This window comes from Chiroxiphia lanceolata, chromosome 16 (assembly GCF_009829145.1).
Source record: "Chiroxiphia lanceolata isolate bChiLan1 chromosome 16, bChiLan1.pri, whole genome shotgun sequence".
NCBI lineage: Eukaryota > Metazoa > Chordata > Aves > Passeriformes > Pipridae > Chiroxiphia > Chiroxiphia lanceolata.
The window spans coordinates 12,001,452-12,027,746 of record NC_045652.1 but is presented as its reverse complement, the minus strand read 5'-3'; the positions used below and the strand labels follow the sequence as shown (position 1 = coordinate 12,027,746).

Genomic DNA, 26,295 nt, shown 5'->3' with positions numbered 1-26,295 from the left:
AGTTTAGAACCAAACCAAGCCCAGACACAAGCGAGCAGATCAGGAGGAGATTTCTTAGACAAGCTGATGTGGAGAAGGAGGAAAAAAGTGCAAGGCAACATACAGAACCAAGGTTCAAAGTCAGGTTACGTGACCTGTGAGCTTTTCTTTGGAGTTAAGATATTTAGAAAAAAATCCTAAAAACCACTGGCCTCTACTTCTAAGGAAACTGTAATGCCTCTGGTATTTGGCTGAGGCAAACCCAGACATTTTAAATTTTGAAACCCAGACAAAATACATTTGGAATGGTTCTGGGATAATTTTTTACTTTAATATATGTACTTATCATCATCTAACTTTGAAGCTTGATATTTTTCATGCCAGTTTGGGGTCACTCATGTAACAGGTAATGGAAATGACAATTTGAGTGACAGATGAAAGCTACTTGATTTTTTTTTACCTTTGTTTGAGGTAAGTTTCCAGGTCTGAAGGTTTGTGAGAGTGGGATTGTTTCTAGAGTCAGTGTTTGTACTTTTTAGTTGGAAATGATTTATATCACCATCCCTTATATCCAGCTTGGAGAGTCATAGCCTTGTGTGTTTTTGCTTTTTTTCTTCCATTAATTCAGACAATCACTGTATTAAAAGGGAAAATATCAGAGCTGCAATGGAATATAATGAACCAAGAGATGCAGATGACAAGCCAAGACTCTCAGAAGCAGGAGCTGATGGAACAGCTGGATGTTGAAAAAAAGTAAGCAGAGGATGAATGACTGCAGGGAGAAAAAGGCAAACAAAACTTGAGTCTTGTGCAGGTGTCATCACTCAGAAAACTTTCAACAGCGTTTGATTTCCCCTCTTCAAAGGAGTTCTTTGATCTGGATGTGCAGGTTATAACTGTTGTTTGAAAGGAACTCTGAGGTGGAATTTAATTGTACCTTGAGGAAAAGAACCACAACTTGAGCTTTAAATCTGTGATATCTCGTGTTCCTGGTAGAGAGTTAACAGAAGGCACGTGGGTGGGAAAGGCTAATGTGAACTTTAGGGACTGAACAGAACAAAAATATCAAGACTTAAATCATAGTGGAGGGGTAGTTGAAAGCTACTAGTGTGTTTTTCCTTGCTTACTAACTTGAACTCTTCAATTTCAGAGTTGTGAAGGTTTATTTACTCTGAGTAAATGTATTTGTTGTTTTCAGAGTTAAGGTGGCTTGTTTATTTTTGTTTTGATTTCTTTCAATATGCATCTTTGTTAAAATGGGTGGATGTTTTTGTCTCTAAATTAGAGGGGATATGAGTGTGAAACTGTATGAGACAAAATCTTCCATAGCATTAACATTTACCTTGTTAATGGTGTTTGACTATGTTAGAGACTTCTGCATGCAAGTTGTTTCTGGTACCTGATTTCTGGATACTAAGTACTTTTTGTGTCTGCATCTAACAGGAAATGGCAAGAGGCAAGTCAGCAAATTCAGACCCTGCAAGCAAACCAATCCCAACTGGCAGAGTATGAACAGAAGATTAAGGTAAGAAACTTTTTGACCTATGTAAAGCTTTAGTTTTTGATGTCCTTCAGTGGAAGAACAGAAGTAAAGGGTTAGTTTGTCATGTATCTGAGTTGGTGGCCAGCAAGAGCTGAGGTTGGGTGGACCAGGCTGTCTACAATTAGCTGTAATTTGGCACTCTTTGCCTTTGTTGTATCAACTGATTGAAACAAACTTTATAAGAAGGTGATTTATATCCTTGTGCAGAGTTCTGAGGGAATGCTCTTTTTGGTCTTGCGCCACAGCACAAGTTTGCTTTGCAAAAGATTGCTTCTAGAGTGATCTTTTTCCCTATGGTGGATGATGAGCCCAGCAGCTACAAGTACTTTTCTGCTTCCCAGAAAATCCTTCCTCTGAAGTTGGGTTTAGCTCTTTAAGAAAGTGCAATTACTTGTAAAGCTTTCAAAACCACACTGACTAAAACGGGAGTATAGAGATGCTTTATGTCCTTCCAAATTAGCATGTAGGTTGGTGGGATTGTATGTTTTTCACTTGTCTTTCTGGCACAGGTAGTTGTGGAGAGTTACTTTGGTTTGAGCAGGTGGTGACAGTGGCATTGCCTCTGGTGAAGCCAGACCATTGTCTCCAAGAGGAGACTCCCTCCACTGAAATGAAAGAATGGAAAACAGAATATCACTCTGCAATACAGCTCTGAATAAACTTTCTAGTGGTAAAAAAAAGCAACACAGTGCTAAAATGCACATTTATGTTTCTTCTTGTTCCTAATTCTTTCAGACCATTCAATACCTTTCTATGCAGTTCATTGATGGAGGGACAGAGGATAAGAAAATCACAGATTTGGTTAAGTAGGTAGGAAAAGGTCTTTTTAATGATTAGCAGAGGGTGTTTTTGTTATGAACTTAGGGTAAGCAGGTGTAACAGCTGGGCTGGTCTCTTCTCTACAAGTGCAACAAGAGTCATCCCTGCTTTGAGCAGTGAATTGGAGCAGATGTTCCTACTGAGTTCCCTTCCAACTTCATTCAGGTCCTTGATTTGAGCTTAAAAAGTACAATGCAGAAATAGTTTTTACAAGTTCCAACTTACTCATTGATGTCCTCTTCTCATCCCACGTTTTCTAGGATCTGGAGCAGAAGTTCTCCCAGCAGGAACATGATGCTCTAATTGTCAAGAACATGAAGGCAGAACTGGCTCGTTTCCCAAAAATGGAGCGGGAATTGCGCCAACTCAGGGAGGAAAACGCCTACTTCAGGTGAAGGAAAGGTTCAGTTGTTGAGGGTTATCTTGTGTTCTTCTGTACTTGCTACAGCTGCACGATGTGCACTTTCAAATCCCTCTACTGTGCTTCCACATGGAAAGTTTAGGAGGAAGTTTAAATATTTCCTATAAATAATGCATATGAACTGAGCAGTGTTGTGATGGTTACTCTTGAGAGGGTTTGACAAGATCTGAGGAATCTTCTTGAACAGAAGAGTCTCACAGAATGTGTATTGATTGTTCTGGGAGGTGATTTCTGTTTGTTAGAATGAAATTCAGTGTTTAAAGGTAGTGATGAACTCCATACAGCTTTGGGAAGGAATTCCCTGTAGAGAAAAGAGACAGCTGAACATTTCTTTAATAACTGGTTTTGCTTAGCTATTGTTGCCACTATTTTAAAGGCCTGTTGTTCCTGCAAAATATTTAGGAAGTGTTTTGTTTGTGTTTCTAAAGTACTCTGATATAGCCTGTGGTAGAGTAGGCTTTCTGTATTTCTGAAGGAGCAGTTGATTTGAAAAATTAAATTAAATGTACTATGAAATAACTTGCCTAAAAATGTCTTGTGTGTGGTTTATTTTATTTTATTTTTTTTAAATTACACGAGTCGTCCTGCCAGCTTTTTCTTTTTCAAAATTATATAGTTTTCCTTGGTTTTGGTCTTGTAGTTGTTTCATTGTCATTTTGAGTTGTTTATCTTGGAATTTTTTTTCTCATGTTTGTTTTTTGTGCACAGAAACATATCAACAGATTAAAGGTCATTTGTTGTTAAATGGTTTTATTTCACCCTTGCACACCTCTATTAAAGTAAACCCAAGCAATCTCAATGCTTGCTCAAAATCCAGGTCTGTAGTGCTTGCTGTATTCCAGCCCTGCATCCAGCTGGACTGAACAGGGGAGTTGAGAGTCTTCTGCTACCCTTATTTTGTCAAATAGTAAAGCAGATACAAAACTTCAGGTTGTTTGGGCTTAACTAGGATGGTACTTAGAGCAGACAAAAATAAGTTCAATAAAACTTCAGGGGCTTTTGAGCAGTGGCTTTGCAGTGAAGGTTGCAGAAGCGAAACGTTGAATATCTGTACAATGTCATGATTCCCTGGTCATTCTGTGTGTACCTGGAAGTTTGTGGGAGGGAATTGGGTTGCATGGCTCTTCAATAGTTGTCTCTCTCTTCACCACAGGGAAATGAAAGAAAACAATGGCTTGCTGAAAGAGGAGGTAGAAGGTCTCCAAAGAAAACTGGAGCGCTATGAGAAGGTCCAAGCGCAGCTGGTGACTGTGGAACTGGAAAATGAGGTGAGGAGCTGGAAACATTGGGTGGAGGAACAGAATAGGGGGTTTCCTTTACTGCCTGTCCTGACCTTTAGGCTCTTCCTGTGTTGTGTTAGTTGAGATGTGGTATCTCTTTTAATTAATGGGCTCAAAGCAGGCGTTCCCAAACTGAGAAGTCAGCGTGAGGGGAGTTATGGCAATGAAGGTGTAAAAGGCAAAAGGATTTCTTTTGTTCAGCTGGAAATTCTGTGTAAAGAACAATCTCATCATAGTGTCTTCTTTGACCTTGCTGTTACTCTTTCACATTTCTTCTGCTGGAAAGGCTTTTTATGATGTCAGGCTCTGCCCAGACATGGTGGTGTTGAACAGGTGTATGGTGAGAACCTCGATACCCACTTTGATCACCACAAGTGCTGTGGGGCCAGAATGGAGCCTCAGATGAATGACAAAGTGCTAGATAAGACCATGAAATCCACAGAAGAAGGAATGGCACTGACTTTGAATGGAGGAATCTGAGAAAACTCTGGAAAATCAGCTACTAGAACATTCATCTGTGTCTAACTCTATTTTTCATCTTTGCTTTAGAAACTTCTGGCAAAATTACAAAGCTGGGAGAAACTGGACCAGAGCACTGGCTTAAATATCAGGTATGTTTTCACAGCTCTGGAGGGAGGTAAGACTTTTAAAGCACTTTCCTCTTAATCTTCAGATCTCTGAAGTGTGTTGGTCATGCTTTCCTGCTATCTCTTCTTCATGTATAAGCTCTTCCAGTACTTTTTGTTATATATGAGAAGAAAGTAATATATACACTGTTTAAAGTGTCTTTGGGAACTAACAAATGTTTTTCACCAAGTCAGTGTCTCTAAGGCCATGCTGCAGTTTTGAGTTCTTTGAACTTTCTGGGTATGGTTGCATTCAGTTTAGTTAGAGATTCTGCTTGCTTAATAAGTGAACCTCTAATATGTCCAGAGAAGAGAAGGTATCTTTCTTGTGACAAATTGTTGTGAATATATTTCCTTTGACATCTGGATATCAAATCAGCTTATCAAAATAAGCTGCTAGATCCTGCTGTGACTTTTCTTCCCTAAAACAGCTGAAGAACTGTTGTTAATTTAGTTATATTGTCAAACCCCACTCCCCAGTGGTGTTTGTAACACCAGCTGGTCTGTGCACTGGTAGATAACAACTCCTCCTGACATCTGGAGCACTGAAACAGACTTTTTAAGGTCTCTGTTGTGTATGTGGTATAAAGAGGGACTGGAAATGGTGCATCTTCTGATCATTTCCTTCCATTGCAGAAAGTTTTCTGAGTTCCTAGGAAGCTTTTGTGTGTCATGTTTTAACACTGCTCTATTTTCTCTAAATATTTACATTGTTATTACACTGAAAGCAGAGATGCTTCTCTGTAAATAACTGTCTTGACATGAGCACCATAGCACAGATCACCTTTCATGTTGGCTCAGAGCTGAAACTTGTACAGCAGAACCTCCTTTTGCCACTTGCCTCTTTATTCTGTTCATTACATGTATCCAACAGCAGAGCAATGACTGCACAGTGCTGGGATTGTTTGGATATGCACATATGGTTTGGGCACAGTGTTGCTTCATGTAAAAGGTACTTGTGTTCCAACTTGGGAAAGTCTCCTTAACTTTCTCAGTGTTTTCTGTTTAATGAGGACAACGAACCTTTTCCAGAGGCAGGCTGGCAAGTAGCATGCTTGAGGTTATCTCCTGCATCTGCTGAGGGGCACATACATCTAGATGAAAATGGAATTGTGCTAAATCTCCTATGGACAGAAATTCTAGGAATCCTTTTCACAAAACTTCCCTGTCAGACATTGGAGTAAAAGCTTTTTACTTACCTCAAGCTGTTAAAGGTTTAACGAGGTAATTTCACACTGGGAGAGAAATGGAACCAAGTGATTCTGCCTGTTGAAGTCTAATAACTCCTTCATTTAAAATCAGAATATTCCCTGTGAAGTGTTAGGTTTCTGATTGGGCCATATTGTTTAGTGCTATTAATGTCTCCTTCTCATACAGAAAGGGGAATTGCTCTTGAGAAAAATCACCTTTTGTATGCAATTGGAGCAAGTGGGACTGGATGATTCCCCCCTGCCTCCCTCATTGTTTTTTTTTTTCTTGTCTTTTTTTTTTGTTGTTGTTGTTCCTCAGACTTCTTACAGCATGAATTATGTTAATTTTCAGTCAGGAAGACGAAGATGATGAGAGATCATTGTCCTAGTTGGTTCCTGGAGAATGCTGTTGGTGAAAGTTTGAGAAGAGTTAATTGCCCATCTCATAGTAGGAGAAAAAAAATAAGAACAAGTTGGCTGACTGTCCCAAAGAGCTGGAGCAATGTGCTGTTTGCTAATAACTAGATAAGCAAGGAAAAAGGGAAGGCATTAGGATTTCTCATCTTTTCTTATCAGGTTCTTCATTGGTACAGAGGATGTAAGGGAAGTGCAAGCAGCGTGTGGTGTTGTAGGAGAGGATGATTTTTCATTCCCTTCAGCACTTCCACAGGGCTTGTTCAGTGTCTGCTCTCAGTGGTTTCTGTTCACTGATTGCCTGCTCCCAGCAGGCTTTTTGTCAGATTGGCTTACGATCAGCCCTTCCAGTGTAATTTTATGTAATAATACTTGGGAAGGAGGTGCAGCTTTTGGGAGTGTAGTGGTAATCCTACTGTTTTTAGTACTGGTCTCTTTTTGGTGACAATGAAAGAGCTAACTAAGTGTTTATAATGCTTCACCTTGTGGGGGGAAAACAAGTTCATTAACAGTTTACTCTGGCTAATCTTATGTTTGCTAGTTCTGGATTCCACTTGTAACCTCCTGGGCTTTTCTCTCTCATAAACAGTGGAAATAAAGACAGCTGTAGCTCTAGAGCATAATATCCCTGTAAGCTGCACAATAGCCAGATAATAAAATAGTACACATCATAGCTATATATGTGGTTCATGTGTACACACTATAAATCTATATAATCTTTTTTGTGTTCAATTACTTTTGATTTCTTGAGCTTCTTACTGTCTACTTTGCAGTATAGTTGGCTCTGTTTTTTATTGTGGATGTAGGACTTTTTTGTAAGTTACTGCTATGCTGCCAGGGATTTTCATGCGTTTGTCATGTGTTGCTCTGGCTTGATATTCCAGCTGTAGGATTGGTTTCAACTGTCAAGGGAAAAAAACCCACAAAATGTTGAAATTCTCGCTCTGCGAGTAGAAAGTTTTATTTATTTTGGAGTTTACTGCCCTAGAGAAGGATATTTATGCATGGTTCTTACAGGAATTTGTTATTAAGAAAGGACTGTGTCAAGAAAACAAGCTTATTCTACACTCTCTCTCCAGGATGTGCTGATATAGTTTGTATTTCTTCAAAATCCAGTATTTGTGTAGTTGAGTTGTTGAACTGACAAACCGTGTTAATTGTGACAGACTCAGTTGTTTTTTCAGAGTTGGACTAGTAGCTTAGAGATATTTCTCCAGATAATTCCTTGACTGCCGTTAAACATCACGTAATTTATCAGAAAAGTATTTCAGGAAGGTTTTGGGTGAGAGGTGGCGGCGGCTTTATTTGGGTGACAGTGCGCAAAAGCACCCAGGAGATGGCGCCCTTTCTCCTGCTGCGGGAGCAAACGGGATCCTGCTCCAGCCCGGGATCCTCATCCTGGTGGGAATCCATCAGCGGGGCAGCCAGCCTAGGGGAAAACCGCTAATTGCTCCTGTCAGAACTTTTAAAATCTGTTTAATGCTACACGCACGCAGTCGCTGTCTCCTTGCCCAGTGCTCAGGATTGTAACTTGGTATGAAAAAGATTTGTGCTGATTTGTCTGATGGAATACAGAATAAAGTATTTTTCTAACCAACTCTGTTCATACTCACACCCCATACTCTTCATTTTTATCTTGTTTAATAGGAGTTTTTCACAGCCTGGTTCTTTTCTCCTCACCCCAAGCCTTGGAAATTCCATTCTTGCTTTTCCGACTTTCCCCTCTGCAGCATGTAGAATATGCCCAAATAAAAGATGAGGGTTCTTGTTCTATGAGCTATTAATCTAGATAAGCCTGTTTTGCTGCTGTTTGTCTGTGTTTGGTTGATGTTGCTTTTGTCCTCTAATGAATTAGCCAGTTGATTTTGCTACCCATAAACAGATACAGCCTGGAGTACAGAGTGATGTAAAAGATGTGCTTCAGGTATGGGTTAAAGATGAGGCAGTAACTCAGATACTGAATGTACTGATAGTCATTGATAGCAGCTTACAAGGTTTAATGCTAAATTTGTCTGTGTTTTTCCGAAAGTGGCAGAAGATTGCAAGTTTTGAAAGGTTGAAGTTTGGCTGAAAAGCTGCACAAATTGGTGAAGGCTGACAGGTGGGCTACAAACAACAGCTTCAGAGGAGTTTTAGTCCAAGCTTTTTTTCCTTTTTTGGTAGAATAAATAGTAATGTGTGAAGTGGGGTTTTTTTTGGTGGGGTTTTGTTTGTTTCTTGTTTTTTTGTTTCAATCAGAAGTAGTGACTATATGAAGATTTTACATATTCACCTGCTGGGCTCAAAGATCTTTGTAAACACAGCAGAATTATTTTATATCAATGATCAGATATATTGATCATGACCTACTTAACTGGGTCTGTACTTTTTAGAGCACCATTTTCTGTAGCCAGTAGTGCTGTCAGCTCAGGCCTGATGTTTGTGTGTGGGATAAAGCAAAAGATTTTGTTCACATTACTCCTGAGAATCACTTCAGTTTTTTCCATCACAGGGGCACAGTGGAGAGATCAGATACCGTTTTCTGAAGGGCTGTGGAATACAGGGAGGAAGTGAGATGAGGTTGATATATCAGAGAGAAGTGTGCTTGGACTCTTCTGTGGAGCTCTGAGACTCCAGTCACGGGCTTGGATGTTCTCGAGTCGCATCTCATTGTGGTTCTGTTGTAAGGCAGGTCTTGGCCCCCTGGTGCTGATGGTGTGAGGCTCATCTGGAGGGACTCTGAGTTTAGTGAAGCCCAGGTTTGGAGAGTGCCTGTAGTGTCCTTCAGTTTGCAGGGTCGATCCAGCTGGCTGCAGCCACGGTATCACATTAAGCTGCCATGGCTGTTTGGTGTGCTCGCCCTCCAGGCCTGTGAAGAGAAGTGCACGTTTGACAGGAATTCAGGCCAGTGCTTAAGGACCATTTTCCCGAGGTGGAGCCTGCCAGCTGCAGACAGCAGACAATGATCTGCTGACCTGTGCCTCGAGCAGAAGAAGTGAACCTGTTAATGCTGACCTGCTTTTCTTTCTCAAACATCTGTGAGTTGGCTGGCTGACAAATCTTGGGGATAACTTCCTGCAATGTCTGAGACCAATTAAGAGGAGGAGATAGTGTGAATGTGCATGCATTTCCTCTCTAAGAAAGGGTTTAATTAAGTGGCAGGCATCTCTATTTAGTACAGTGGTTTGCACAGTTGTAATTCATAATTACCCAGGTGCTACACTCAGTACGGGAAGTCCTTCTATGCACATTCTGCTTTTGGAGTTGGGGGAAGAGAGGAGAGAGGGTGGGAAAAGGGAATAGGATTTCTTGATTCTGCATTTAGTGGTGGATTAGTGCTCTTTTTTTTTCCAGTGAATAGAAGAGAAGGGAGAATATTGGAGTTCTCTACTTTCCTTTTTGAATCTTGATTAACTATGCTTAGCTACTGTGTGCTCTCTTCCATACAAGGCATTGAATATCTTTGCAGTAGTGAATGAAGCTCATAATCTTTTCCTTTCTCACAAGGTAGTAATTTATCTTTCTCTGAATGTCCATTATGAGTAAGTGGTTACTGGTTTAAAAAAAAAAATCTGTTGACAGATATACAAAGTAGTTGAAATAATTTGAATTACTCGTGTTATTCTGGATACTTAATTAACAGCAACCAATCAAGACAAGACTGGGGGTTACTGTTGCTAGTTCCAGTAATGCTGTGATTCTGGCATGATCTCTCCATAGTGGAGCAAGTATTTTTACTGGATAGCCTATTGTAACCCTGTGGTCTTTTGTCACCAAGCAAGAAATCAATCAAATTAAAAGCATTTGATGCTGGATGCCCTCTGTAACTGCACCACTGACCTGAACAAAAGTGCTAATTTCTTTTTTAGGGGGCAGTTAGGGGTTGGGTTTGTTTGAGTTGGCTACTGGTGGCCCCCAGCTTTAGTGCTGTGTCCCTAATTGGAGGATAAAATTAGGATTAGCACAGTATGAGGATATTTAAACTTCATGTTGTATGTTTAAGTTTTTTATAACTTGTTGTAATTTATGATCTGTGAACAGACTGAAAATTGCATGACTGCTGTTTACAAGATTCCCAGTGTAAAACGAACTGTCTCCTCACAGTGGGAATTCCCAGGGAGCCCAATAGGGAGATATAAACTATGGAGGGGGAAACACTAATTTAAAAACCCCACATCAAACAACAAAAACCAAAACAACACCAAAAAAAGCACTATGCTTATTAGAGAAACTTTCATAGTTATGAGATGTCAGCCTACCTCATGGACAGATTATCTGCTCTTGTCCTCTATAAGCACAGTATTGCATTTTAGTGTTTGCATTCCACTGAAGCTGAAGGTTTGAGAAATGGTACTTTGTGGTCTGTGAGCTCTGCAGCTGAAAGAGGTGGCCCTGCAGAGCAAAAAAGCAATCTAGAATGGGGAACAACCTTCCCTTCCTTCATCACGTTTCCTCTGTAGGTGCATAAATACTTGTGTGGTTCCAAAGCAGGGAAAGGGGACGTGTCAACGAGCAGCCAGGTTTGGAAGGGATGTTTCCCCCCACCACAGAGGGTAATCATTGTTTATACAGAAATAAAGGTTACCTGCTCAGTGTTTGTAGGACTTACGTGTGAAAGATGAAAGCACTGCCTTCCTTAGCAGCATTTAAAATCTTCTTGAGGGAGAAGTACCTGAACAGTTCCAAAGGGGATCTTTGGCTTGAGAGAGAGTGAAGTTCAAGTAAAAGAGAAAACTATTTGTAGTTGTCTTGCACTAATTGTACATGTGCCAAAGCCACTGTTCTTTACATGGAGAAGTCTTGGAGGAAGCTGTCACCTATTGAATGTGACGTGCAGCATATGCTGGAATATTGCTCTAAGCTCTTCTGTTCTTCATTCTGTTATCTTATTTTAAAATGTACATTATTCTTCACTTTCCACTCTGCCCTGGGTTTTAGCTTTCCTTGACAGAATGTGTATCATGCCTGGTAGGGAGAAAATGCTCCTTTGTAATCTCAGATTCTGAAGTTCCAGGCTTCAGAGTAGTCAGATGTAGATTTGGGAGACTTCAGGCCACATTTAGGTGTTGGGAGTGATGCATTTAAATGTGATGTTTGGAAGTGTGGTGTCAAATCTGTGCTTTAGCCAGAGTTTAGTCTTCTCCCATTCTTATGGGGTTGATCCACTTAATTTCATTATGGCAACCATCTGGGCCTCTTTTCATAGATACCTTAAAATATTACAGGTCTGTGTCTGACAGTTCCTCACTGAAATGCTGGGCAAAGCTTCCTGCCATATTTTCCTATCTGATATTAATTTTCTCTAAAAAATGCTGTACTTATCTCTGATGTTCAAAAATTATTAGTGTTCTTTCTCCTTTGCCGTTAATGCCTTTTATTTCCGTTTGAATACATCAGAGTTAATAAGTCTGGAGGCTAAAGGAGAGACAGGAAGGGTGTAAAACATAAGGGATGAGCACCTGACAACAGGGCAGACTGAGGCTGTAGTGTATAATCAGAGAATCAGAGCAAGAAGTAAGCAAGCTCAGATCAAAAATATCTCTGTCCTTGCTTTGCATTTCAAAGCTCTGGGAACAGTTCAAGAGATTGTCTTCCCGGGATCACAGATCCATAATTCTAGAGACAGAAAATCGTGTTGAAGAATAGCTTAGCACACTGTCCATCTTCTTTGGTGGAGGAATATTTGAGGAATTTCAGTAGTTTGACTACAGGAGTTCAGTGGAGAATAATGACATCAAAGAAAAGATGGACCTTTCTTACTAGGGTTATAAGAACTTTATTTTGGAAGTGAGGATGCCAGTAGACCATTTTTTAATGAAAATTATCACTTTCCATTGACTCTTTTTATGAGAATATAGAGCATTACCCCAGCTTGAATATAAGGTGCATTCCCCAAACCAGTAAACTCAAGGCTCTTTTTCCATGAGGATCAGGAGGGTTTTAGAAATGTGTGCTGGTGTTGTCTACTGCATAGCAAGTGATTCATTTGCCACGGGGGACTTGCCAGTCAGACACTTCATTTTGAGTTGCTGCCATATTTCCTGCAAGTATAGCTTGAGACACTGTTGGAAAACAGTTGGGTAGAAGTTACTTGTTTCCTTCCAGCATGTAGTGACCCATGTTATGTGTAAATGGCTTGAACTTTGGTGCTCACTCTGCTGTGAAGGAGAAGCTTTCAAAAATACAGACACTTTTATAACGAGCCACTTTCCTTGCATTAAGCAGCCCTGTTTGCCTTAAAGTGAAATTATCATTTAAATAGCAGAGACTAATCAGCAAGGGGATGGTTTGCTCCTGTCAGACAGCTCAAATGCTTGTGCTTGATTTTTATTCAGCCTCTCATTTGATCATTTCCACAAAACCAATAACCACTATAATCTCCAGCTCATTTTTAATTTTACCTTTCCATTTCCATTTTAGCATCTTTCAGTATTTCAGCTCTAAATTTTCTGCTGGGGCTGTCAATGTGCTCTGCCTCCCCTCTCTCTTAGATGTTCAGTGCATTATACCTCATTTAGCCCCGAAGTTTTGGGTTTGCAAGGAAACTTTTAAACAAAAGTGTACATCCTGTACATACTTATTGGAGAGGATTTTGTTTTAGCAGAGTAATGCTTTTTCAAAACCATTCTCTTCTCTGAACAGAAGCAAACCAAAATGCAAATGTAAGGATTCAGACTCTCCTATGGGCTACTCCCTTGTACTCCTGGGCATGGCCTTTAGCTACAGGTCAGGGAAGCTTCATTGGATCAAGAAATAACAAGATGGATTGTGCCAGACTAATGTACCAACTTTCTTTGTCTAGAGAATTGATTGTCTTATGGAATAAATCACAGTAAATCTTATTTATTAGAACTTCATTGAAAGAAGAGAAGCATTTGGGAAAGTATAAATCATGTGGGAGAAGAAGGAAATTAATAGAATTGTAGGATGTATAAGGAATTGTTTAAGCAGGGATAGATTTAGTATTTTTGGAAGGAAAATGCAAGGGTAAGTGGAATTCCTCAAAGATTAGCCTCAGGATCTGCTTTATTTAGTATTTCTATTAATGGTTTTGGTGCAAAAATTTGGTGTGAGCTGATAAAACTTGGCTAATGATGCCAAGTTCAGAGGATTCATAAATACACAAAAGCTGGATATGCAGAACTGAGCGACCCTAAGGATTAGAGTGCAGAAGTGGGACAAAATTCAAGGTAACAAGGCATAATGCTCCATGGAACTGGGAGCTGAATGCAAACATCTTTTCTAAAATAGAGCACATGCACTGGAAAGAACTGGAAGGGCTTTGTGCTTGTTTTACAGTAGTGGCTGTTCTTTCTCACACATAGGATGCACCAGGAGAAAAACTTCCACGGAGGTGAAGGTGTTCAAGTCCTCTATGGATGGTCTGGCAGATGCTTCTGGGAGTTCTGGTCACCCACTGTGGGGGAAGATAGTGGGAATGCAGAAAGGGATTGCTGAAAGGAGCCTGGGCGCCCACTGAACCAGTGCTGAATGGAACAGCCTCTGGCAGAGTCTGGTGGGAGATGAAATTGCTGCCAGGAAATACATGGATAGAAGGGAGGAGAAGGAAGGGGGGGGGTGTCCATACCAGTGAGAAAAAGAACCAGCTTTCCTTAAAACTTGCACTGGCATTTAAATCAAGTCACTGTAACTCTGCCATGAATGCAGCTAGAAGGAGGTTCTAACTTGTAGGAAGACTAAAGTTCTGAATGCAGCTTTCAGTGGAGTTAAAAGTACCCAAACTACTGCTTTACAGGAAGAGATGACTTGAGTTCATGACAGCAAAGAACTAGACAGGACCTAAGCTAGAAGGTCCTTTTGAGTCCCACTTTCCTGTGAATGTGTATGTGCCAATCTGTAAGCAAGGGAACAGCCACAAGAGTAGGAAGAGGGGAACGGTGCATTTTAGTTTGGAATTGCAGGCTTTATTTAATAACAGGGTTCTGAAAACTGGAGGTGGGGAGGGGGAATTTGGGGGTTAATGAGTAAAAGTTAGACCATGTCCATCTTCCTGCCCATGCAGAACAACTACTGTGGCCAGGGACCTGAAGTGTGAGAGCAGCTGACCTTTGTTCGTGTTGAGAAATAAGCAGTTTGCTGAAAAATGCACTCAACTATTAAGAAGAGCTTATCTGTCAGTGCAGATAAGACCAAAATATGATTTGTATCATCTGAGAAGCTTTTCTGAGTGTGTTTGGTGCAGGTTATCTTGATGATGTTTCGAATGTGACTCACTCCTGGTTAGTGCTTCACCTCATCAGTGCTTCACCCTAGAACATGGATTTGTACTTCTGATGGGAGCTGGGAAGGGGCTGCTTTAATCATCTGGTTTTGTTTTGTCGTTGGTGCAGGAGGAAGTTCCGCACTGGATCAGCCAGGAGGGGTCTGATTTTCAGTTTTAATTGTGCTTTACAGCATAACACCACCAACAAGGGGCAGGAGAAAACTGGAAATGTATGAACATTAAACTGCTTCAGTTTTTTAGCATTGTTTAAATGCTCCTGTTCTGACAAGCTTACTTACATGCCCTGTGATATTATTATGTAAGCTTTGTCCTTAAATTCCAATCTTTCCTCCCTTAGGACTTCTTTGCAAGTGAATATTTTTGACCAAAGCATGTGTTTACCTGGGCTCTGTTCTCTTTCCTCACAAGCTACTTTACTAGAGGGAATATGCTTGTAAATATACCTTTGTCCATGCACTGGTTGGAGAGAAGCACTGTACAATGTTTTCCACCATTTCTTAAAGGGCACAGTGAACTTGAAATGTTAGTGAGTTAAAAGATTAATGTGATAAGTGCCTCAAGGTTCTCTTGAACTAACTGTGATTACATAAGTGTTGTTTGTATTCTAAAATAACTTATAGCATGGAAATTAGCGTGGTGGATTGGATTATTTACTCATTCATCTCTGGTCCTGTGTCAGTGGGATCCTGGGCTAGATAGGAAAATCCAGACTAATGTGCAAGACCTGAAGCAGATGTTTTTAGAATGGAAGTTTGTCAACTCTCAACAGTATGAATTTTACATAAGCATAAAGATTTTTAGTTGGTGCCCTTCATCCCTTTTAAAAAGTAAAAACTCTCACAGATTGGAGCTATTATGTGGTATGTGCACAGGATAAATAGAAAAATGTTTTGCTTTCAGCTATAATGTTTCTTATTTCAAACAATGTTCAACAAAGTTGTAAAGTTATTAGAGAGAAGTGAGCTTCCTAAATTGCCACTGTTTATATAAATGATGCCTTTTTCTGTTTGAGACAAAATGAAAAGTGTTTTTTGTCTTAACCTAAAAACACCAGCCTAGCTGCCTGAGGGAGGGCAGATGCTGCATCAGGCTGGCAAGAGCACTGGGCCTGTGATAATTGGCAAGTTTCCCATTTTGAAAGCAAAGGTGGGAGGTGTTGAGGGCTGAGTGGATCCCTGTATTTAATGACCACTCAGAATCACTGTCTGGAGGTTGTTTTCAAAGTGCTGACCTGAACACCTGAAATAAGAGCTCAGGGCTTCCGTTTTCAAATGAAGCTTTCAGTGGGGTTAGAACAGCTTGCAGGAAATGCAGCCAGGCCTTCTCAGCAGAAAGGAGATAAAACATGCCAACTATTCCACATAGCCAAGGCAGTTAAGAGGTGGAGGTGTATGGAACCTTCTTTCCCTCCCTACCCTGAAGTAAAATTCTGGGAGTGCATTGGCAAAGCTTGTTTTTTGAAATAAATGTTCTGCCCATGTTTTGGTCATCATGTGGCAGCAAAATGTGTTTTTTTCTGATGAAACCATGTCTTGCAGAATGGCATTGTTGTAAGAGGATGATACATTTTGAATGGTGTGTTTGAAACCTCTGCACAGTGAAGCTGCTCTCAACTTTTGCTGCCTCTTGCTTTAAGCAGAAACAGATCTGTCAGAGAGCCTAACCTTGCAACGTGGGTACAGTTTTGGCTTTTCTAGAAATGTATTTACTTGAGATTTCGAGCATCTCTTCTCTCCTTTTCTAGTACCACTTGGACTCAATGCTTCCTGACTCCCTTTCTCTGCATTATTCTCAACTGTCCTGTCAGCAGAGTTAACAATTGCTGCAGTTCTTTGCAGGGAGTAATGGGCGACTATTGCAGGAACCATTTTCTGGCACAAGTCGTTCCTGTTGGAATTGCTTTTGAATTCTCATTACGCATTTAAACTCATTTCCAGAGATACTCTGAAATGAACAATGTAGTGAAAGGGAAGATCAATCTTTTGGGTAGGAAGGAATATGAAATTCTGGATTTTCTTGTGTTATTCCCTGCTGACCAAGTTGATTTATTTTCTGTTTCAATGAAACGATCATCCTCTTGCTGTGACACACATCAAGCTCTTCAGTAATGGCTTGAAATCCTGCTAACTTTTCTACAGAGGACAGTAATAGGGTCTCTGACTGAGAATATGTTCAGTATCAGTATCCTCAGTTAGAGAAGTCAGCTGTTCATCAGTTAGCTGAGACAGCTTTCAGGGTTCCTTCACAGCTCTGCTCTTGCCTGCCTTCAGAAGATGATGCTTTGACCTAGTTATGAATTTTGTTTTCCTCAGTTTTGCTAGTGTGTTTGAAACTAACATTTCCAACTCTGTGCTCTTGGTATTCCCAGAGATAAAGCTTTGTGGCTTCAGGTGGTTTTCTGCAAATGTAGCAGCCAAGGTTGATGGCATCAAGCCTATTTTGTGACAAGCCTTTCATTTAGGCCTGATGGTTTCCAGTGTGACTTTGGCAAAGACATCACCTGCCTTCTGGAAAGCTGGCCCACTTGTCAAGGTCACACAACACCTATTGGCTCACCTGTCTGCAAGTAGCTGGCAAGGGGAAATGCAATTGGCACTTTGTAATAACTGATATATTTGCAAGGCTGATAGAGAGGAAGAGTGAAAAAGTGGTCTGAATTAGGTTTTTTTTCTAATTGGGTAGACATAGGTCTTGGAAATATGTGTGCTCCTGTCTTTGTGGCTTATGGCAGCTGCTAAAGATAAACATGCTGTTTCTCAATGTCTTTTGACTGTAGTTAGTTAAAATAGCTTTTTTCCCTTTTTTTATCCATCTGGTTTTTGTATCCTGTTCTGTTATTTGCAGTGTCCAGGTCAGTAGAGTTTCATAGAACCGCAGAATATCAGGTTGGCAGGGACCTTGAAGATCCCCTGGTTCAGCCTTTCATGGCAAAAGCCTGGTCTGGACAAGATGGCCCAACACCCTGTCAAGCTGAACTTTAACAGTGTCCAATGTTGGGGGAAACTTTAAGTAAAAACCCTTTGCTGTAGAGTCAGACCTTCTGTTTTGGGTTTTCAGGATGTATATTAGTGAAGTGTTTGCCAGAAGTGACTTCCGTGGTGTGATGTTAGTAACTAAGTGTCAGACACATCTGGTAATACACATTGTTAAAAGAACTGCATTTTTGTGTCTAAGGTTGTAAGGGTTGCAAAATAAAAATCTGGCCCTTCAGAACTGAACCATCATAAGGACAGTTAACAAAGTTTTAGCATCTGTGGCAGTCCATGGCATTTGTCAGGGAGAATGGGATGCTTTTGGTGTTAATTTTGGATTCAGTTCTATGATGGGATTAAATAACTACATGGAATTTGATGGAATTGTATCTGACAAGAATCTTGCTGACAGCCTCCAATTGTACCTGGGTTGTCATAGTTTGAAGGAGCTGTCTCTCACTAGGTTGTTTCTCACTGTTTTCTGTGCTTGGTAATTTGGAATTGTTAGGTTTGTATATGCTGTCCCCTGCATTTTCCCCCCCCTTGCTGTGCCAGGGGAGTGCAGGGTCTGAGCTGAAACGAGAAGGAAATAACTACCTTCTCCTCCTCCACACACCGCTGCGTTTGTCAGAGGCAGCTTGAGGGCTCAGGTTGTCCTGCTGTTGTGGAAGAGCTGCAATTCTCTTCTCTCTGAACAATAAGCTTTGTATCTGTTTGTACAGTAATGAACTGCTTTTGTTTCCTTCAGGAACGTGGTCTGCTGTCTGGAGCGTTTCCATTTACAGACAACCCTTGCCAAATTAATTTTATTTAATTATCTCCCAGGGCTAAGCTTGAATACATTTTGTGTTAAATTCACCGTTTCTCCCTCTTCTGAACGAAATGGACTTAATATCCTTGTTAAAATCTGATTAAAACTAAAATTGAGTTTTTTGAAGTCTGATTATCCCATGAAATGGAATTTTTAAACCTAATTATGAATGGATTTGCATACATTCTTAGCACCATTGAAAAGAAAGTTGAAATAAATTTATTAATGAAATCTTCTGCTGTCTCTTTGGGCCATGGCGATTGCTGGAGAGTGAGGGAGGAGGAAGGAAGGCGAGAATGAAAACTCTCCCTCTTTTGATATATATCCTCTCCCCCCTCAATTAATTCCCGAGCTGGTTTGACCCTGTCTCATTTTTATGCCTCTCTGCCACACAGCCCAATTTAGGTAATTGACGGCCTTTCAGAGGGTAACTACACAGTTGAGCTGGTTTCATGTATTTAAAGCCTTTGTGCTTTCTGAAGAGAGGATGTGGGGAGGCAACATTTGCTTCAACTGTTTTGTTCTTCCCCTCTTTCCTGAGGTGGCCCTGACACCAAATCAATAGGCAGCTCTCCTTTCTCCTTTCTGAGGAGCTGTATATTGGAGCATTTATTTTATACCCGATAAAAAATGGATAGTTTTTCAGACTGCGATGAACGCGTGAGTGGGATTTGTGATTTTTTTTTTTTTTTTTTTATGTAGTTCTCTGGGTTTGCAGCAAAAAGTTTCTTTGTAGGATACATTCGAATCTCTCACTGCAGTAATTGTGCCCATCCCTTCAGGATTTTGGAAGTCCTCTTTGGGAAAAGGAGTGCCAATGGAAGTTTTGTCTGCTTGTCTGACCTCAGCTCTTTGAAGCCAGTGCAGAGGGCAGCAGGATGCCCGTGCAGGGAGGTGTTTTGGCAATTCAGAAATCCTGGTCTTGATACATGGCTCTTCAAAGAGTAAATACTCACCATGTGGCCAAGTGTTCTGTAAGCATTTGCAAAGTTACTTTCAAGCAGAGAGACTTGTTTTCCACATGCCTTTGTGCTTTCATTTTAATCCTGTCTTTGCTGAGGTTAAGTACTAAACATACTGGTGGTATCAAATTGTACAAGAAATGCGGAATTCTGGCACTGTTTCTCTGTGATGCTTCTGAGGTGAGGAGTCTTAGGAGAGAAGTTGTGGCTCAGCAGAGGAAGGAGAGTTGAGCTGAGATTGGAGAATGCTTTTAGCTGGCATGTGCTCAGGTTATAAACCAGAATGGGTGAAACAAATTAAACATTTTCTTGGTATGTAATAGGAAAACTTGAATTCAGACAAGCTTTGGAGGAAAGTAGCTGACTGAGGTAAGTCTGAGGTAACCAGGGACTTAAAATTATTTTATGGTTTAATGACTGTGGCTTTCATTTGTGCTTCTCGAAACTGTTGTCCCCAGATGTATTTAGCATCACACTTACTGTGTAAACAGGACTCCCTCTACACTTGGGCTTTAAATGCTTTGCAGTATCCTCCCAGTCAAGCTCAAGTGGAATCTGAAGAGTTAAGATTATCTGAAGCACCCTTTCCTCAGTTGTGGAGCTGATGTGCAAAACTGCAGTCACAGTAGCAGCGAGCCGAATCTGAAAGCTGCAGATCCTGGAGAAGCCAGGAGAAGATCTCCAGGAGGGTAGAAGTTTTGAAGGCTTCTAGAAGACTGATTTTTAATTCTTTTATTGTGTTCTGGTTGGTTCTGTACCATCCATTCACCAAAGGAAAAGCAACTGTTGTGGGTAGTCCTGCATCATAGAGCATGATGAAATAAGATCTTGAAGGTAAATGTGAATGCAAGGAAGGATGTGAAGGTGGAGTGAAAAAGGGATGTTTTGTTTCTTTTAACTGAGAGAAAAGAAGCTCTTCTGTGGATACATTTCAAATTGTGACATCTAATTTATCATGTAATCTTATTAGTGCCTTCTCTGGTAGCTTCAAGTATTAAAAGTGACCAAAGCTTGATGATAGCAGCAAGTCAGGGTGGTGTCCAAGTGCCTGTGACACCAGTGCAGTCCTTACCTTAATCCCAGTCACTGGAGCCTGTGACAAAGACACAGGGAAGCCATAATTGCCTTTGACTGCTCTGAACTGGGTGCTGGAGGAGGCATCTGAGCTGAGCAGGGGTTTTGAGAGTGAGCTGGCAAAAGAGGAGTGATTGCTGAAATGCCACTGTTTACATCTTTAATGTAATTACACTTTAGCAGTTCCACTTTCTGTGAAGAAGTCCTAAATTCTCCTTCTGTCTCCTTCAACCATGAATTATTCATTCCTTATGGATGATGGTGATTGAGGTTTGGCTTTCACAGGCAGGTTTATTATGCCCACTTAGCTCTAACTGCTTTGGCACTCTCCAAGACTCAGTTATTTTCCCAGCATTTGTCCTTAATGTTTATCGTTCTTCTTGATGTTAAAACTTTTGGAGTATTAATTCAAATGTAGTTGTGGGAACGAGAGTCTGAGAGGATGGAGTGAGTTGCTTTTTTTTTTTTTTTTTTTTTTGGGAAGCATAAGAAGAGCTTTTATTTAGATCTGTGGTAATTGCTAAGTCTGAGGGCAACTGTTGTATTATCACTGTGTGTCAAAGAACTTACAATATGAGACACTTCATGTGTGGCTTGGGAGATTTGCATGTTAAGGAAATAAAGCAGAATTTCGAAACGAGGTGGGATTGATGTGCTCTGCCCTTGAGGGAGAGTGGTTCTGAGGGCTGGTGAGACTGGGATTTTGTGTGGTCTCTTTGTAACACAGGAGTGCCACCACCTCTGTAAAAACAGTGACACTCTGGGCTCTTCTGTTCTGACAACTTGTGTCATCTGGTTTGAACTGGGACTGCAGCGTTGAGGTCTTGGTGTGTCTCATGTCAGTGGAAGCCTAGAGCTGATGTGCTAATGGGCTTCCATAAAACTTTGGGTTTGAAATGTTATTTGTCCTTCACTTTGAATATTAAATTTTTAGAAACTTTCCAAAAAAAAAAAAAAAGAAGTATGAGAGAGAATTACTGCATTTGTTTAAAGTTCTGAAAGCTTTTTTTAGCTAAACAGTTCAAAGAGCGCATCTCACTAATCAGAGGAATATTTTTGCATCCCCGGGGTGGTCACAGTGTTTTAATTGGAACTTGGGCTTCTTTGAAGTCCTTTTTAATCCGCCCTGAGCTGGGGGAGAGGGTTTGAAGACAGCTCTGTAAATCTGAAATTTCTTTGGTTTATTTACATGTGTCTGGGGACGCGTGTAATTCGTTTTCCTGGAGTGAAGTTCACTTGCCAGCTCATGGACAGCTGAGTGGGAAATGTGCTTCTTTAAGTGGGGAAACCTGAGATAGAGGCTGGGGGTTCTGGATAGTGAGCTCAGGTTCTCCTCGATTTGTTAAAACCAGGAACTGAGCAACAGGCTCCAAATGGGAAATGAACTCAGTGGGAAACGATGTAGCAGCTAAATGTGAGGCTAAACTAAGCAAAAAGCTAGGATTTAAACTCATGTTTTAGGATTAACTAATTAGTATGGCATTCAAAAATGGTGTTGCATACTGATACTTACCTGCTTTAACACTGAGGAAACTGAAGATTTAGGAGACAATGCTTAGGGTTGATAGCTTTAACCATCTATTAAATCAGTATGGGGTTTAATTTTCTTACACTGGAGTTGGATTAGAGGTTTTTGGGTGTCCCTAGCCAGATTGCTTAGTCTTTGTGCCTCAATGTCTAAAATTCAGGCCTTGTTTTGGTCTGGTTTATCGAGGAATCTAGTGTTACCTCAGGTGTATTATGCACTTGATGTATCTACCATGAAAGGAACCCCAGTGGCAGCTGATGCCTTTTGTGCCATCTAAATACAAATACCGTGTAGGAATCTGTGGCTACTGACAGCACAAGCATTTTCCTGAGGCGTTTTCTACTTTATTTGTTCTGCTATTGATTTTCATGATAAATATAATCATTTTTCAGCCATGTGTTTTCTGTACTTCAGTAAGGTTTTTAACCTCTCACACTTGCTGAAACTTGGATGTTTTATGTTTTGCTTCTGGCAGAGGTGAGAGGTGCTGTGAAAAGCTTTGAAATCTTTGATTGAGTTTGGATAGTTTTTAATTAATTGAAGCAACAGGCTTAACCTCAATTTTCTGTCTGAAAGAATAACTTAGTATTCCAGTTGAACATAGAAGCAGTATGCTTTTCATTCTTTCTAAAATTGTTATCATAAATTTACCTGTGACTGATGTTATTGGCTTGATATTAAAAGAAACAAACAATCACAGTTAAAATAACTTCTACTGTAGCTTGAAGTTGCAGTTTAAAGTGGCTGTTCCTGCCGTGAGATTGAAGAGGTGTGTGATTGTAATCAGAAGTAAATAAGAATAATATATGGGATGTCAAATCACTTTATATAAAAGTAGTTGAAAATATGGTCTAAACTCTCCCAAGGACCTGTAGCCAGCCATTAATAGTATTTCCTCTTGCTCAAGATTAGGGGTTTTATGTTACTGCTGGCTAATATTTTCAGTTGATAAGGGTCTGGGAAAACAGTGTGATCAATAAAGGTGTTGAAAACAACACAAGAACTTAGGTAAATTAATATTCTGCAAGTATTATCTCAGACAGGTGTCAAAAGAACAAGACAATCAATTTAGTGCTATCTGTAAAATTGTCAAGTGTGTGTATATTGTGAGTACCTGGCCTTGGTTACAGTTTGAGCTCTCTTGTCCGACAGGAGCCCCAGCTGTCTGGAAAAATGATGTCTTTGTGTTAGTAATTTCCATGTGGGTATTTATGCCAGAAGGGTGTGTTGGATGCATGTGAATGGTATTTGTTTTTAGTTTTTGGAGGATTTTGTGTCTTGTCCCCGTGTCCCACTGCTTCCTTGAGAAGCAGCTGATGATGTCTGTTCTAGGCTGGTCCAAGTGTCTTCAAATGTCTTGAGAGTGACCTCATGGAATGGAACCAGCAGAGGTTCAGTAAAATTATATCAGTATTACTAACTTAGACTGTTTATTTGCATAAATATTGTTGCCTAATTTGAAAGCTAAGAAGATAAATATTTACTTCAGATCCTTCAGTTGTAACCAGCCATCCCTGCTGGCTCTCAGCTTGGTGAGGAGCAAATCTCTGAACGAGGTTTTATTCATTGACATGAATGTTAGAAATAAAAGTTTCTGCCTGATCTTCTGCAAGTTTATTTTTTTTTTGGCTGTCAGGATGCTTTCCCAGCTTTGTGTAATCCCAGGAATTGACCTGGAATAGTTTTCAAGATTTCTAATGATCCTCTGTTGAATATCTCTTTGTAAGATACCACATATGTCTGTTCAGAGTTCGTTTCCAGTGAGCTTATCTTTCTATTTCAGTCTGTGGTTTTCAGATATGAAGTTTTTGTTTATTACCATTTACAACTATCCAAATGACTTGAAAATCTTACAGTTCTAACCCACATGGTTAGAATTAATAATTGGTATTCTGCTGTGATTCTGTTCTTTAGGTTCATTTGATTTCAACCCCACTCCCCCTGTTAGCCCCCCTATTCACACTGTCCTCTTTGCCTGGCCCCAGATTGCCACAATAATTGTTCCAACTCCACTGACAAATGGAAACTATAGGAAAAACAACCCTACTTATGACTCCCTAAGAGAAGTTTTTATTCATTTCATGGCGTTATTTTTCCCTTTAGCTGTTGTTTTTTTTCTTCAAATTAAGTTCATGATTGGGAAAAACACTTAAAATAGGTTTTGCTGCTGCTGCAGTAAAATGAAACATTACATTATTAAATGTGTTTACATTTTGTGCTTGAAGTCTTAAGGGCAATAGGTATGAAATTGTATGCCACAATAATTTCCTTTCAACATCATCATTAATATATAATTACATTCACTAAATTGCAAATTGAGAAAAAAACATTTGCTTCTCTAATTGTAAAGATTGTGCTGATATCTCTGTTAGTGTGAGAGCAGTAACAGCCATTTTTTAAAATCCCTTTTGATCATTTCCAACTTCACTACTTCTGTGCTACTGCTGGTAAATACTTGAAAGCTACTTTAGAAGTTTGTGTGGTTCTTTTTCTTTTTTTTCCTTTCAGTCTCTGATCTCTTGAGTTTAAGACCTTAAGAACTCTTTGTTTTCTTATATTGTAAAAACATAGGACACAGAATATTTCATAGCTTTGCAGATACACTCCATGTTTCTTGAGTTGTATGTTAAATGCCTTCTTGTTGCCTTATAAACAGTTTCATTTTATGTGAGTTTAAGCCAAATTCAAATTATTTTTTGTTACAACATGATTGAAATATGTGGACTATCTCTCCCTTTTATCTTGCTTTTCCCATGGGATGAGGCATAGCAAGGCATGCTGCAAGAAGGAATTGATCTCTTCTTTGTCATAATACCAAAAAAATTGGGTTTTTTTGGTTTTGCCTGAGGAGACAGTCAAGAACAGGGCATGGCAAACTGTGCTTTCATTGTTTTGAGAATGCTAAGCATAAATAACAGTTTTAGAGTCACTACACTTTTTATTTTGTTTTTATGTCATATTTATGCTAGAAATCATTAGCTTTTGTGCCAAAAAAACCCAGAGTGGCAGCTGAGTGGAAAGCCAAGCATGTTTTGCTCTGGTTGTACCCTGTGGTCAGCCTTGTGCTGTAATGTGGAACAGCAGAGCAATTAAAGGACATCCCTGTGGGCTAGCAGCAGTACAAATGGAGCTTGTGTGGGGATATACTTGTCATTAAGAAGAGCTCAAGATAATTTATTCTGTTTTTTTCTAGTTAACTCTCTGTTTTCCCTTCTTCCTCATGTACTTTCTCTGGTGTAGTACCTTCTGTTTAAAGCACAGGTTGGATTTGATGCCCAAGGAAGTCTAGTCTTGGCAGTGCTCAGATAAATCTGTGAGAGGTAGCATAGAATGTATTCATCCACCCCAAGCCCCAAAATAGTGGCTTTGATGGTGAATCTCTTGCAACCCAGGCAGCAACACTGACTTCTGCCCACTTTGAGAGCCAGACTGACAGTTCCCATGTCCCACTCTTGAGCCCCTGTGGCTGGTGTTACCTGACTCCTGGAGCCCTGGAAGCTCAAGGAGAGCTCATATTTTGATGAGAAGAGAGCTGAGACAGTTAACACCTCCTTGGTGAAAGGGGGAGTTCCAGCAAGGTGGAGTATGGAGTGGGGGAAAACCTGGATGGGATTTTATCCAGAGTACAGAATGGGGGAAAACCCAGACTGGATTTCAGGTGGAGTACGGAATGGGGGAAAACCCTGACTGGATTTCCCAATTAAAAAAAAAAAATTAATAAAAAAATGAAGAATTGAATTGATGATCTCAGAGGTCCTTTCCAACCCAGCTGATTCTATGATTCTATGATTCAGACCTTCAGTGGCAGAAAATGAACCGGGCAAAGCCAGTGGTGGCCACTTTGGTGGCAGCAAGCAGTTGGATTTACTCTGCTGGTCTCACTAAATTGCACCAGGGTAAGAGAAGCCTGGAAGTCTACAATGATGGTTTGTGAGCTGGACCCCTTTCTGAAAGGCAACTCTCTCTGTAGAAAGTGCAGCCATGTGCTCTGATACTTTTCAGTCAAACTAAAGAAAATTAGGCATTGGAATAAATTGCGCAGGGAGGTCTCTGGAAGTTTTCAATGGGTATCTGGATGTGGCACTTGGGGGTGTGGTTTAGGGGTGATAAAGTCGTGCTGGGTTGATGGTTGGACTGGATGATATTGAAGGTCTCTTCCAACCTTGATGGTTCTGTGAAAATTGTTTTTGTTTCATCACGACCTCTCAAAGCTCTAAATTACATGTCATGTGGCTGAGCATGCAATGACCTGACTTCTGAGTGAAGACTAAAAAGAACTCAAAAGCTGACTATTTTTATCTTCCAAATCAGCAGGGTTGGCACCCCTGTGTATACATTCCCTCTGCTTGAGGGCTATTAAAGCCTTTCACTTGTGAGGTTCTGTTCCACTGTGCAATGTGTGTCCTTATTGAGTTTCTGTGGTTTGTTCTGTGCTTGCTCTTAGAGCAGTGG

At 40.3% G+C, this 26,295-nt stretch overlaps 1 protein-coding gene across 1 annotated transcript in view; it reads left to right on the top strand.

The window, feature by feature from the left end:
• Positions 1-26,295, top strand: part of MAD1L1 (mitotic arrest deficient 1 like 1) — a 356,738-nt gene that overhangs the window by 5,052 nt on the left and 325,391 nt on the right. Inside the window, exons 5-9 of the mRNA XM_032704408.1 lie at positions 608-732; positions 1,423-1,504; positions 2,602-2,732; positions 3,916-4,030; positions 4,592-4,653. Coding sequence (XP_032560299.1) covers positions 608-732; positions 1,423-1,504; positions 2,602-2,732; positions 3,916-4,030; positions 4,592-4,653 — 515 coding nt within the window. The remainder of the gene's footprint in view (positions 1-607; positions 733-1,422; positions 1,505-2,601; positions 2,733-3,915; positions 4,031-4,591; positions 4,654-26,295) is intronic.